The 15,239-nt window shown below is 41.4% G+C and overlaps 1 protein-coding gene across 1 annotated transcript in view; it reads left to right on the plus strand.

Annotated features, from left to right (window-relative positions):
• The window catches only part of KLHL14 (kelch like family member 14), a gene marked incomplete at both ends in the record, with an annotated part of 60,121 nt that extends 54,128 nt beyond the window's left edge, over positions 1-5,993 (plus strand). The window contains 4 exon segments of the mRNA XM_084306627.1: positions 1,977-2,167; positions 2,318-2,476; positions 5,193-5,350; positions 5,853-5,993. Coding sequence (XP_084162753.1) covers positions 1,977-2,167; positions 2,318-2,476; positions 5,193-5,350; positions 5,853-5,993 — 649 coding nt within the window.
• Between the last annotated feature and the right edge of the window lie 9,246 nt (positions 5,994-15,239).

Consider the following 15,239-nt stretch of genomic DNA (forward strand, 5'->3'; position numbering starts at 1 on the left):
AGGAGAGAGATCCTATTCATTCTTTCACTGACGAAAATGCTCCTGAATGCATGCCTTGCTAGGTAGCATATTAGAGATACAGCACACCAGGCTTCCTTAGCTGACCCGGCCATGGCATGACTGTAGGGAAGCCTGTGAAGGAGTTGGGACACACAGGAGTTGTTCATTGCTGGGTTTTGTGCTCTGTACATCCACTGCTCATCCTCCGTGCCTTGAGCAGTCTTCCCATTCAAGCCCTTGGCAGTGCAAGTGACTATCAAGACCCTGAGACTTGCCCAGCATGATTCAGTAGATGGCTGGTGCAATATTCAGAGGTTCCCCACTTCAAACTTGGGTTTCTGAGCAGGAACTAGAGAACACTGTGTTAGCTACAGAGGTGGGCTTGGGATGTGTCAGACCTGACCTGCCTGCTGGGCTCTGGGCTCACACACAAATCACATTTTTGCCCAGGCAAGAATTTTAGGTTTGGGACCAACAATTCTGCACCTCCAACACTGTGTTCAGTTTTGGGCCCAGATACTAAGTTGCTGGAAGGCATTCAGTGGAGAGCAACAAAGCTGGTGATGGGACTGGAAAACAAGACTTATGAGGAGTGGCTGAGAGAATTGGGGTTGTTTAGCCCAGAGAAGAGGAGGCTGAGGTGAGGCCCCATTGCTCTCTACAAGGAGATTGCAGTGAGGTGGGTGTTGGTCTCTTTTCTCAGGTGACAAGTGACAGGACATGAGGAAACAGCCTTAAGTTGTGCTGGGGGCAGGGTATTACTCTAGATATTGGGAAGAATTTCTTCACAAAAAGGATGGTTAGGCACTGGAACAGGCTGCCCAGGGAAGTGGGAGTCACCGGCCCTGGAGGTATTTAAGAGGCATGTGGATGTGATGCTTAGGAACATGGTTTAGTGGTGGACTTGGTTATGTTAGTTGATGGTTGGACTTGGTGATCTTAAGGGTCTTTTCCAAAACAGATGATTCTGTGATTCTATTCTGATTTTTGTCACTCAGCATTTTGTACAGGTCTTCATCTAGCTGTGCTCTTTTTCAGTCTTCTTCTTATAATATCACAACTTAAAATTAAAGGCCTCTACCCTAGGAAATCTTCCTACCACTGAATAATTGGGGGAGCACTCCCTGACCATGGATTACACCAAGCAGTGTCTCTCAACCAATTAGGGTCTTTCAAAATCATTTTCTGCTCTATTTTTACTTCAGTAACAGACACCAGTAATTTTGGAGTCACAAGGAAGACAAGGTGTTGTGTGTCTAGTAATGTTTACCAGAAAAAGTAAAAATTTCCCCACATACCTAAGTTGCATGTGAAAACAAACAGGTGGCTCAAACTTTCCATAGTTAGCTGAATGAAGCTAGACCTTTTTTTTTCTTTTTTTTTTTTTTGAGTTAAAGGGCAGAAATGTAATATTGCGCCTAGCTTAAGGAAAGTTGTTCTATTTGCAGTACTGCAGAAAGAAGAAAAAAATGATAATTGAAGAAAAATTTTGATGATGTGGTTCTCTTAGTAAATTGGGAACAATGACCCTTGAAGGACCATAAAGAAAGTGAATGTCAAGATAATTTATTATTGTTACATTATCTACCTCATTTTTCACTTTGTCTTACTGAGTTGTTATATCCCTTACAAGGTAATACCCCAAACATTAATGAGCACCTTTTTATCTTTCACGGGTGTGAAAAAGCAACAAACGGCTTTGAAAAAAGGTTTTTTTCTGCCAGAGTTATGTGTGCTTAATCGTTCTGACACCAAAAATGAAGTATTCATTTGATGTAGAACATGTATTTGATTAGCAAAGCAGACAGTCTTTAGGATAGATGTAAGCTTGTGAAGCTTCTGGAGACTTCTGTCTAAAGTAGCATTTGGAGTAGCAGCCGTCTTAGTTTAGGGAGTTTGCTGCATTTTAAAAAATGGTTGAAGTGGCTAATTGTTTGTTGTTGGCTCGTTTTGTTTTCTTTCACTCTGTCCTTCAGGAGAGCAAGTTTCTACGCCTGCCGCCTGGACAAGAACTTATATGTAATTGGTGGAAGAAACGAAACTGGCTATTTGTCCAGTGTGGAATGCTATAACCTGGAGACAAATGAATGGCGTTACGTGTCTTCCTTACCACAACCTTTGGCAGCCCATGCAGGAGCCGTTCACAATGGCAAGATATACATTTCAGGCCAGTGTCTTATAATTCCTGCTATATATTGTACATACAAGTATATTTAAAACAAACAAACAAACAAACAAAAACAACATGGAGCTAAATTCCTGCTGCAGAGCAGTGTCTTTATTTACATTACTTAACAGAGGTACATTTACTTTGCAGGAGGTGTTCATAATGGAGAGTATGTCCCCTGGCTGTACTGCTATGACCCTGTGATGGACGTCTGGGCCCGAAAACAGGACATGAACACAAAGCGAGCAATCCACACTTTGGCTGTAATGAATGATCGACTGTATGCAATTGGAGGAAACCATTTGAAAGGTCACATTTTTAATAGCGAAAAAGCATTTCAGTGTCCCCCATCTCCTGATAAAGAATATTTTTGTTAGACAGTCATTGTTAAATACATTAAAAACCAGGCAACACAATTTAACAGGACACTTGAGCCAGCAATTTTAAAAACATTTTATGCAAATTATTTTAAAATTATAACAGTACATTAAATATATGAGTAATGAATGCTTTAGATAATAAAAATGGGAGCTTCCATTACTCAAAGGCATGGACAATTTGTCATTACCAAGAATTCAATGAAACAAACAGATTATTCTTTGACCCGAAAGTACCAGCAATATTTTCCTCTGTAAATCATTTTCCAAAATGTGCAGTTAGAGAGAGCTTTATTCAGAGCAATGCACAAAAACAAGCTCCCTATTTAATGAAATATTAAAAGAAAAAAAAAAAAAGCCATTAAATATTAGGACTAGACCCTTTAGATCCCTTTTTAATATTAAGTATAGCTTGTTAATTGTAATTCTTTTTAGAGGTCTCTTATTTTCATCTTCTGAAAAGGTCTCATATTAAAATAACTACTGCTTAGGCACCTGGTATTTTTGTCTTAATACTTACATGCTGTTGCTATTCCTGCTAAAGTAAAGAGATTTTGTTTAATCCAGCCAGTTAGGCAAAAAACACAGCTCCTGCTTCTTTGTCCTCTGATAATATTTGACAGGTTATATTCTTTTTTTATTTTTTTTTCTTTCTTAAAAAAACAAAAAAGCCTCACAACAACAAAAGAGAAAATTGTAATGCAAAAGGAAGAGTGATGTTAACTGATACCATGCCATGTGCCTGAATGATTCTGGCACCCAAATCCCAAATGAAACTCTGAAATGTTGTTCTGCCTTTGAAGATCAGAGTGTCCAAGGTGCTTATAAGGGACAAAGTCTCAGATGTCAAGTTGCCCTGTTGAATAGCACTGGGGCATAAACCCTTGCAGCTGGGCTGCTGTGCCTCCATCCTCCACACCCAGCTGTGATGGGTGTTCCTGGGTGTTCAAACAGAGAAGAGGGTAAAAGCTGCTGACAGAACATCTGCAAATTTTGTAGAGGTTGCAGAGCACCATAGTGTTGGCTTCTTCTCTTACTAAAGTAACAAATTTTCCACATTACAGCTCTCTGATAGGTAAAGCACATGCCTTGGTTTGCATAGGCTTGAATTGCTTCCATCCTGCATTCTTCTTTCTTCACCCAGTTTCACCTAACATCCTCTGGGAAAGAAGGGACTTCTAATAAGCATTGCATTTTTGCCTCTGAAGCACTTGCTGTTGTGAGAGGTATTTAATTAACATCTAGACTACCGGAAAGTCTTCTGTTCTCTGAAAGAAGGGCTGTCTGGGAAACTAGTTTCTTCTGTAAAGTGAAGCAAAGAGAGGAACTGCAAGTTAAGTGAGCAGAGAGGGGACCGAAGTGCAGATGAAGTAGTAAATTCTCCACCAGGTGGGAATAGCAGGCCTCTCTGATGGCTCTATGGCCAAGGTCTCCTTTGTGAAGCTGTGTCTGTATGCCAGTGTCAGCAGTGCATTTGCTGCAACACAACTAGTCATCTGTACACTGTAGTTTATTACAGAGCTCATTGACAGATTCTGGGCATGCAGCAGTGGCCTCTCTATGGCCCCTTGAAAACTTTCCAGCAACAAAAAATTATTTCATCACAGCTATTCATTCCCATCGTAAATAATACTCTTACAAGCAGCTTCATTTCAAAGTACCAATATCACCAAATGCCCTTTTGCAGAAAATCAAACTTCTCTTTTCCATTTTGACCTTGATGAAGAAGACACTAATGTCAAGTAAAGCATCACAGCAGATTAAGAAAGCCATAATCTTCTTGGAGTGCTCTGATAAGAAATAGGGAAATGTCTAAATATTTGAGCAGGAACCAGGACTCAACGGTTCTGTGTCTATGTTGAGCTCACTTACTTTTCACTGAGTGACACAGTTTGAGGGACTTCAGACGTATCTACCCTTTGGTGATTACAAAGCAGCTGTTGCTTGGAGCCATTTTCTGTCTCAGACAGGGAATATTGTCACCACTGTTCTTTTGATTACATTTCTGTTGCCATAAGGATGTTGTCACATCACAGTTGCGTGCTTAGGGTACACCTTAAACAGCTTGAAAACTGAAATTGGTCCTGAACATCACATACGTCATGCTAAGCACTGTGTCCCTCTGGAACCGAGTGGCACCAGCTGTCTAAACTCCACCTGGACTTGGGAGACATTGATTTCTAAATGAGATTTAATCTGTTGACTTTTGGATAGATTAGGTCTGCTGACCTTTGAGAAAGACTGCCAGGACAGCCTGTTCCTACATGTTCAAACTCATATTAGCACCGATATATGAGGAATACAGCTTGAATCTGCTTTCTTCATTGTTAGGGTATTACTGACTGTTACTGTCTGATCTGTCCGACTTTTATATGGACTTGTATTTATGATTTGTAGAGAACCATAGAACTAATGGTAAAAGCTTTTAATAGATTTATTTGAACTGAAATAATGGGATATTAACTTTACAGAAGATGGCTTAAGCGTATATGGTGATATTTTCTAGAAGAAACCTTAACAACGATGTTGTATTTGTAATAATGTGATTTTTACTGTAGGTTAATAAATTTAACAGTAAAACAAATCATAAAATACCATTAATTGGTATGCCATAATGCACATTCTCCTTTCTCAATGCCATTACTCAGGTTTCTCTCATCTCGACGTAATGCTGGTGGAATGCTACGATCCAAAAGGTGACCAGTGGAATATCCTCCAGACTCCTATTCTGGAGGGCCGCAGTGGCCCTGGCTGTGCAGTCCTTGATGACAGTATTTACCTTGTAGGAGGCTACAGCTGGAGTATGGTGCGTACCTGCTCTCTGCAGCGACCCTTCCATTCCTTCTAAGCTCTTGCAGCCACTGTGTATGTTACTCAGGTGGGACAGAGGATGAAGTAGTAAGGGATGAAATAGCTGTAGGGGCAGGCTTTGGTTTGGTTTTCAACTTGTGGAGAACACGTAGTATTTTTTTTACCTTTGTGCTTCTCTATTTAGATGAGTTATTATCAGATTGCACTCACTGTTAAGGGATAATATATAAATTAGATGCAATTTGGCCAAATTGATTGATGGTACTGTATGCCTATAGCTTTGCTTATCAGGTACTTTGTAAAGGAGCCTGATATGCAGAGGCTGGGTGCTCTGCCTATATGAAAATCAAACCTCTTTAAGGGCTCTTAAATCAGGGCCCAAAGCCATGAGTTACTTGTGAAAAGAAGTGGCTTTTCATCTTTAGTGCTGATGGGTGACTTGAGCTTCACTTTTAACATGAGCCAATTTTAACATGACTTTTCTATTTTTGTTACAGGGGGCCTACAAATCTTCCACTATTTGCTATAGTCCTGAGAAAGGGACTTGGACAGAACTAGAAGGAGATGTTGCTGAGCCACTTGCAGGTCCTGCTTGTTCAACTGTCATACTGCCAGCCTGTGTACCGTACAACAAGTGATAGTCAAGGAGCACTGACATGAACACTGATTGCATTTGGGAAAACAATGACGGGTGACGTAAATATTTTATTAGAACAGGATTCCTGTTAAAACAAAACTACCATAATTGACCCCTTATCCCACACTAATGCTTTAGGAGCAAAGTAAAAGAGAACAAAAATGAAGTGTTGTCCCATCTCAGATAGATGCCGGTGTCTTATGAAGCAAGTAGCTAAAACACACCGAATATTACATGCTGACAGACTGCCATTTCAGACTGATTTTAACTTTTTCCTGCTGCAGAAAGATTCCTCACATCAAATTTAACTTCAAAAAAAATGAAGGCTACATGTTCAAACACAGCCTGAAGAGACAAGATCAGTATTGTGCATTGTATCTACCTGCATGTGATCTGTGTTGAAGTCATGAGGATGTTGTTGTCATGAATGCTTCAGAATTCAGATAGTGAAAAGCTCACTTTGCATTGCAGAATTGTCTCCTCCTCTGTAATCCTAACCTACAGCTACTTCACATGCTCTGCAAGCAACCCAGGATCAGAAGATGATAAAAGGTAAAGAAATACCATTCAGTTTTTGCACAGCTTGGCATCTAATACACTCTGCCTTCAAAGTCCCCCACATGTAAGTGTAGCAAAGAGTGGACGACAATGAAATCCGTGTTTCACAGAGCACTTCTTGCAATAGCAGTTCAGGGTTTAGGATCAAATTCTTCTAGTCACACTTTTGTAACGTCAAAGTAGTTTCACTGAAATTTGGTCCTACACCATAAATTCTGGGTTCATACAGTAAGTTATTTCTATGACCATTTAACGAAGCACCAGAACCCTTCTTTACTTTTCACTCACCTGTTAGGTAGAGGCACATGTGCTAGTTGCTTCCAAAGACAAGAAGGCTGCACTTAACTGTAAATGTATTACTTTGGACTCTTAAACGATTGCACACAATTTTGGAGAGACACTGTTAAGTAGTTAAAGTACTCTTGTGTGACTGATCTTAAAATGTAGTGTGAAAGATTTTTAATACTGATCCAAAGTAATATGAGGCTAGACTTTCCACTGCCTTACAGCTTGTGTAATTATTTACACAATGCAAAGTGAGTTCAGAATGCTACCATGTGGGACCGGTTGCGTTTAGGATTCTCTTTATGAACTCATAGTTGCTTGCACAAATCAGGCTGTCCATGTTTTAAGCTTATGTCTTTCTGTGCTGGCATTGCAGAAGCAGTGACAAAATCTGAAGCCTGATTCATCACCACCTTGTATTTAACATAGTTGTCTACACTCCAGCAAACTATATGCAGAATTCTTCCATTGTGGTTTACTTGTGCTGCATTCATTACCCTCAGGACTGTCTTTTTTGCCGGAGTCATTGCTCCATTGAAGCCAACGAGCTTCAGTGTACTTCTGGCTTATGTCAGCTAAGAATCAGGCCTTTAATTTGCTTAGTTGTAACTGGCTGCACCAGATAAAAGGCACAGCAGAATCAGATCCTGCATTTTCAAGCTTGCGCATATCTTTTATGTTAGGACTTAATGCTAGTGCATTAAGCAAGGAGCAGAAGACTACTGGAGGTTGGTTTCTACTGCAGAGGCAGTAGATGGGAGGAAGAATTCATTATTTGCTTTGCAAAATAGAAAGAGGACGAATGTACTCAGAAATTACACTATATATTGAAGCTTGAGAGCAATATAAATAATAGAGAGCAAATACCATGGGACTTTTTCTCCCTGGCATCAGTCCAGTTTTATTGCAGTACAACTCCTGTGCTTGCAGCAGAATTACACAGTTATAAAACTGGAGTAATGCAGTAAAGACTGATACCATACAAATGCAATAAACCAATTGATGGGGTAGCTGCACGTGTGGAAAAAAAAATGTTTTAAAAAAATAATCATCTGAAGATGCTAATATTTGAATGTGTCGTTGGGGAGTTTTCCAGTGAGCATCACTAAGGAACTCATAAAGGTGGAGTGTATATCCTGAAATCTCAATCCATTTCTACTATATAGTGCAATCTTAGTTGGTTTTGTATTTATTTATATTGTTCAGATCCAAGGGATCCCTTGTAAAATATATTTGGTGCAATCATGACTTTTTTTTTCCTGTTGAAAGTATATAAATATAAATATATATAAAAAGGAAACTGTTAAGATACTAAATGAGGAAACTTCGACTGACATTTAAGATCAGGATAAGGTCTGCCATTGAACACTGACTGTCACTCGTCTACTAAAACGTACCATTTTTAAAGGATATTTGTTGTCCTTTTAAATGGTTCTTTTTTTTTTTTTTTTTTACCAAGATAATTTAAAGATTTATGAGGACTGTATGTAAATCTTTCTATCTTTCAGGAAGGCATGACCAAGGAAAGTGCAAACTGAATAAGTCACACAAAGAATGTAAATTTTGTACAGTATTAGGCTGTGTAAATGAAGCTTGCTCGTAGGGGGGAAACTTTAAATAAAACTTTATGTACTAATTCAACTGTCTGCCATATTCCTACTTATAAAGTGTATGTATAAATAATATCTACATTAAATTCTTTGGAACTTTTTTTATCATGTAGACGTGTAAACTTCCTTTGTTCTGTGGCCGTACATAACAGCCTGGTTGTTCTCCAGGTGTCATTACTTTGTGCGTGGTATTTCAGGGGTGCAGTGGCAATGGAGTGGAGCAGCATCCTCCCCTGGGCACAGGCAGGGGCAGACCTCAGGGCTGCAGGTGTTGCTGTGTGCCTGTGGGGAGCACCACATGCCCTGCTCTGCCTGTGGAAAGGATGCTGCCTGGTCAAACACAGTCATACTTTGGGGGGATAATGCTAGTCATGGTGGAGGAGACAAAGGTAAAGGCATTTAGCAGCAAGTGGGACATTATCAGCTGTGCTGTACGCGTGTATCTTTGCCATGGGCCACAGCCCTCCTGTGCAGACCAAGCAGGTAGACTGAGCAAACACAAAGGCAGTCCTGACGCCCTTGCTTGTAGCAGGTAAGACGTGCTGGGGCATGGCTGGAGATGTAATGAAGGAGTTTGAAGTGTCTGCACTAAAGAGAGGGGATCAATCCAGTTCAGATCTCTTAAGGGGAAGGGAGAGGCAAGCCAGCAGCAACTACAGTAAGGCAGCGCAGTGAATGGGCCTTTCTTTAATGAATTTATTAAAGAAGGAAGAAAGATCAATGCTTGTGTTTTAAAGTAATGTGGGACAAAAAGGAAGGGGAGAAGCTAGAAGCACCAGGCAGAGATATGATTTAGAAAGGGAGGGAATTACGTGAGAAAGAAGAGGTAAGAATGAAGGTTAGAAAACGAGTGTGTAAGAGGAGAAGTGGGAAGTTCTTGTGGAGTGCCCTGAGTCTGTGGTGCTCAAGGTGAGATGAGCACCCAGCTAAAGCCAGCATCTGTGGCAAGGGAGGAGAGCTCCCTCTGGTAGGAAGACACAAGAAGAGCAGATGTGTCTCAAGTCCGGCTCTCAACTGGGCTGGAGGGGAACATCTTTTCCACTTTTGGTTCACAGCTGAGAGTCTTCTCTGGGAGTTAAACACCTGGTTTGCTCCTCTTGTGCTCCTCCTGCTCTGTCACTACTCCTGCCAAGCATTGATCTTCTCTTCCTCCTCAGCATGACAAACTTGCCTAAGTACTTTTGTGGAGCTGGGTTTTTCTAAACCATAAGCTAGTGAATGGAGCTGTCTCCCTGTGCCCGGCTCTGAGTGCTGCTCCCATCCACAGCCCAAGAAGCGTAAGAAGGTCAGGTTGCTGCTGACTCCAAATCCATGCACCTATCCTTAAGGAGGGCAGAGATTCAGAAATAGGCTTTTCGGTGATGATAGCATTGTCTTCAGAGGCACTGTGCCCCCCACCTCCCAAAAGCTGGCATTGTTTTCCTTCCTGTTTGTCCTCTTCCCTGCTTTTAATACAATGATAGATTATGCTAAACTGCATTTGGGAGCCAATTTATGAGAAAAATCCACGCCAGACCTCATTATATTTACCCCTTTATATTATATTGTAATCACTCACCAGTAGAATACCACAGTTGCCTTGTTTCTAAGGCACAGACCGTGTTTCAGCTTCCTATTTACACTGAGCTTTCCAGGTACAGACAAAGGAGGCAGAAATCACAAAGACATGACTGCTGAACAGGGCAAGGTGGTAATTTTCATGAACTCTTAAGCAGTGTGAGACACGCGTCCTCATTTCTGTCGCCAGTGCAGCAGCAGCAAAGCGTCAGTGTTCCAGTCCCGGACATTCAGCCTGGGGAAGGAGCGATGGCAGCACTGGAGGTCAGAGTGGTTAGCGGGAAGGGAAAGTACACTAATGAATTCTGGAGGGGTTGTAATGCCATAAAAGATTCAGTTAATCTGCAGCATAGATGTTGATCAGCGAAACTGAACCTAACTCTCTGAACCTTGTCAGATGTATTCTGTGCATGTCAGTGTTCCACACCAATTACAGATTTTAGAAGATGCTCTCATGCAAAACTATATGCCCTAATATATAAGCCAGCTCAGATGTAACTAAAATTAAAATCTGACTGTGGCAAATCTCTGTGATCCTGATATATGAAAATCCAAATAAATGATTTGTTCCCAGAAATGAAAAATAACTTCAGCAGGAAATTTCAAAATTACTTATGCAGGATTAATCCAGTTCAATGAATGCATCTTGCGTTGATTAATAAAGCATTCCTGAATTGCAAAGTAAAACGAGAGGAGACTTCTGGTGCTGATATTTTTGTGTATTTCTGAAGCTGGAGAGAAATGTGCGCTTACAAGAGATGTGGTCAACCAGTGTAAACAGAAATTGAATACAAATAGTGATTTTCTAATTGTCTGTTTTCTCCCTGCAGCAGAGAACTACCTTCGTGTCATTGATCCCTTCTTGAAGAACACAGGTACTGTGTTACCTGCTACGATATTGAACGAGAACAGGGCATCTAACACGATTCTACAGTGACTCCAATTAGCATCCAACTGACACCTGCAGCTTTACTGAGCACAGAAAAGCAAAACTTGAGCTATTTTTTCCCAAATTTCTTGCCACACAGCGTGCGGTCGCTATGGTCAGGGTCTTGGTCAGGTAGCATTTGCTTCTGTGATCTGTTGCATTTGAATTTAATTGTCCCTACAAGTGAATAGATACAGGGAACCTATTTAGAAAGTAAAAACAATGGAAGGAGATTTAAACAAAGGTAGAATTTTCCCATTTTTTTCTTTCCCTTCACCATACACACACAGGCACGCACACAGAAAATCAGTTGGATTTATTTAAAGTGGCATCGTCACTTAATCCAAAAAAAATGTTCTTCTGTTTGGAAAACTCTTCAATCATTGCCATGTTTTCAAAAGGAATATTTATTAAAGGCTGAGGTAAGATGTACTTTGCAAAATACCCTCAAAGTCCTTACGGTTTCCTCTTTAACAAATGGTCCCTTTTGTAGCACCCTTAAACATCTTTGAGAAAACTGTGCTGGAAGAATCATGTTTGTAAAGCTGGCTTTGTATCTCAGGCTCTCCTGTGGTATTTTACGATTCTTTGCAAGCTGCTTTCCATTTTTGTGTGCATTTGTGCAAAGCAACTCAGTTTAAAAAAGAAAAAAAAAAAAAAAAAGACTTTGGCTGATTAAGAATATTTTATATGAAAGGAGTATGTCTCCTTTAAGCATATTTCACTGTGAATAGTGAATACCTAAACTGGTACTCACTGTCCATAGCATAAACAGTAACAAAAGATCGTTTGTTCCTGTGTATTTAGGGGTCTGTAGGTCTGGAGAGAGGTGTATAAATGAACACCTAAAAATGTCAAATTCATAGGCCATAGTCAGGACTGCTATCGTTAGTATTGTGCCATTGTTTTCACTAAAACTGTAAACTTGGTAACAGCCCTGCAACTTGGATCTTTTTCTTTAAAAATCACCTCTTTAACTGCAGAGATCCCATTAGTCACAGCAGGGAGCATAACCAGAAGGAGGACGGCTGTAACTATAGCGAGGGGGCACATTAAGCTGTAGGTCAAAATCACAACTGAGTGATTGCCTTCAGGGTGGAAGTAAATCTTCGGACTTGCCGGAGCGATAGGGAAAGGAGCGGCTGGGGCTCGCCGAGGTCTCCCCACGCCACGGTGGGGTCGGCGATACCCGGAGCAGCCCCGGCAGACTTTTGCTGACTCGCCAGCCTCTGTAGCGATGTGTGACAGGATACAGGCGGCGTCATCGTTAGAAAATGCTTCCTAATGTCTGGCTTTAATGTCTCATTAGTTTAAAGAGATGATTCCAGGAAAACACTAAAAGAGAAGACAAGTATTTTCAAAAAAAAAAAAAAAAATCAAGCACACAATTAAATCATCTAAAACTTGCACAAATGGCACAACTTTCAAAGCTACTTTAGCTCAGTGGATGAGGAAACTTATTCCAACTCTTCTTTCAATAGCTTTTTTTTGCAAACCTGAGGACTACCAGACCTTGTTTTTCTCTAGACTTTCCTTTTCTCTGTGATTCAGTCTCTGCTCCCCGATTATGAATTTTACATCTGAGAGCAGTCTGATTTTTCCCTTTTTAGATGATGTCCAGCTGGCCCACACCTTCAGCTGCGCTTTGGCCAGAAGGTTTCAGTGCAAAGTTGCAGAGCTGCAATGGGTTGCAGCTTTGCAGTGAGGTCTGTCTTTGCTTTAGCAGTGAGCCTCCCTGTAACTCACCTGGGTCAGAGCTGATCAGAAGGATATGGTGGCACTGAAGAACATCCTCTTCTTAAGAGCATTTCTACTGGTGATGAGGGTGAAAGCCATCATCTGGCTGTGCAGGATTCAGGAACAGACTCCAGCATGATAAGCTTAATGCATGGTGTTTACGTACAGGACTGCACAAAGATTAATTCACCTGCTGTGGGGAAGTGTGGCACTTTCATCAGTGGCTGGGCACTTAGCAAAAAAATACTGGCACTTAGCAAAAAATACTGCTGTCTTTTGAGCTCTTCTGCTTCTTTTAGTGGAAAAAAATATGAAAAATATTTGTGAAGAAGTATGTCTGGCACGCCACCACCTCTTGTGAAATACTCTCCAAGGATTCACTTTTGCCATGATATATTCTTCATCTGTTTCAAGAGCTTCTGAGCACTGTCAATGCTGAAATGAAAAGACAGAAAGTTTTCCCGACAGCAGTCTACTTTGGCAAGCACAAGGCTGCCATTCTCTGGGCTCTTTCTTTTTATTTTTAGATTGGGTCTCGAGTGAGAACAAGTCTTGTAGCCATATGGATTTATGCTTCTGATCACAAAAATACCAGTTGTCCTGCTTGTTCTGTGGAAAACATCATTGGACGTTGATCCCACTATGGTTGCTTATTCATTTACCAGTTCTGTGTCCATCCCAAGTTCCTCCCATCAAATGTAAACTATTGCTGTTCGAAGGAAATGGTGCCTGATGCCAGCAGAGCCTCACGCACATACCTGCCAACGCTTGCATTGCTCTCCATTCCCTTCCCAAGGTCTGGCAGGGAAAGGCAGCCGTCCTTCTCCAAGGGACAGCTTTATTTCAGATAAAGCAAAGCCCAGCCCTGCTCAAGCTGGGTCAGACCAAAGTACATTTGTAGTTGCTGAGTTACTGTACTAGAGAAAAATGGAGTTACATGTAACCAAGATGCTGAATCATATTTTATTCTTATTTGCTTTTTTTTTTCCTGTTTTCCCTTCTCTGTTCATCCCTTGTTTTACCATGTGTGAACTTCTTGACCTGCCAATAGCAAGACCAGATACATCTGCCTCAGTGCATATTTTGTGTTGGCAACTACCATGCGCCATCCCTGCAGTTCAAAGTATAACAAAAGACTTTTATCACAGCCCTTAGAGATACTGGCTGTAGTTACAGACCCTTTGCATTCAGGGTTGCAGCACTTCCCATTCCTCTAGCAGTGGGTAGTAGCAATAAAGGGTTGTAGTGAATGGTTTATCAAACTCCATTTCCAGTCCAGCCCGAAATGCTGACAAATGAAGTCTCAGACTCGTACATCCCAGTCACTATGACCCTTACCTTCCTATACTAGCACTGAAGGCAAGTGGGTACCTCACAGCTTCCCTCTCCCCTCCCTCCTCCACTTCCTGGAAATGTGCAGCTCTCCCCAGTGCCCCACGTGGTGTGACCCCTGCTTGAGGTGTTCCCTGGGCCAGAGGACAGGTATTGACAGCTACAGAGAGGACTCAAAAATATCATGTTTGAGATCTGGAAGAACATTTGATAGATGAGAAAAAGAGTCTTCATTCTCTACTCATTGGTTCCAATTAGAGGATGAACTGTCCTCTATTTTCCAAAGCATGGTCTAATTTTGAATGGGTTTCTCATGGGCAGTGGGCTACCACAGGCAAATCTCATTTTGACAAGTACTAATTATGGACAGCACAGTGGCAGACTGTAATCTCTGTCATGAGAGCTATCAACAGGGATGCAGTGAAGGCTTTAGCAGTGGGTGGCAGTACTCTGGGTCAAATTAATCACTACCATAATGACAGTGAAATCAGTAGAGCTTTGGGATGTTAAGTTTGATAAAAGAAGCCATTCTGTTCACTGTCTGGCTATTTACATTACAGCCTGGCCTCAGCTTGAGCTAATCTTTTGTTAGAGTTTCCAGGAGCTGTTTTTTTTGGAGGGGGGCATAGAGGACAGATAACAAAAAGCAGCCTCTCTTGCAGAAGCAATGCTTTCATATCTAAATCTGAGCTGCTTGCATGTGGATTAAGTAAGTGTGAAACAGGCCCCCCATGTCTGCATGGGCAGTTATTCTGTGGCACATGAAAAGACACTAATAAATACACTAATAAAAAGTTGCATTTTGTGTCATGCAACCTTGGAAGTGCTAATGTATATGGTGAGCTCCATTTGGCTTTACCTTTTGCCAAAGAGCTTTAGGAACATCTCTTCCACTCTTTGCCTCCTTTGACCATGGCCACAGGGTGTGAACAAGACCCCTGTTATCACAGGATGTAGCAATATCTGCCAGAGACCTGCAGTGAGCGCAGCTGCAGCGACAGGCAGAGGTTTCTGCGAACAGCCAGGTGAGCAGAGCTGCACATAATGATGCCACATGAAGCTGTGTCAAATTTAAGCCCAAGTCAGCCTTGCCATATAGCTATGGGCTCACTCTCTGCTTCATTCTGCTTTATTCTGCTTTAGACACACGTTTCATGCTCTGCTGCTAATGGCAGTTTCTGTAACACCGAGCCCTGGAACATTTCTCAGCTCCCACCCTGTCAGGGCCCCAGGGTGCTCC

Source organism: Netta rufina (genome assembly GCF_964035555.1).
Source record: "Netta rufina genome assembly, chromosome: 2".
In the NCBI taxonomy this organism is placed as follows: domain Eukaryota; kingdom Metazoa; phylum Chordata; class Aves; order Anseriformes; family Anatidae; genus Netta; species Netta rufina.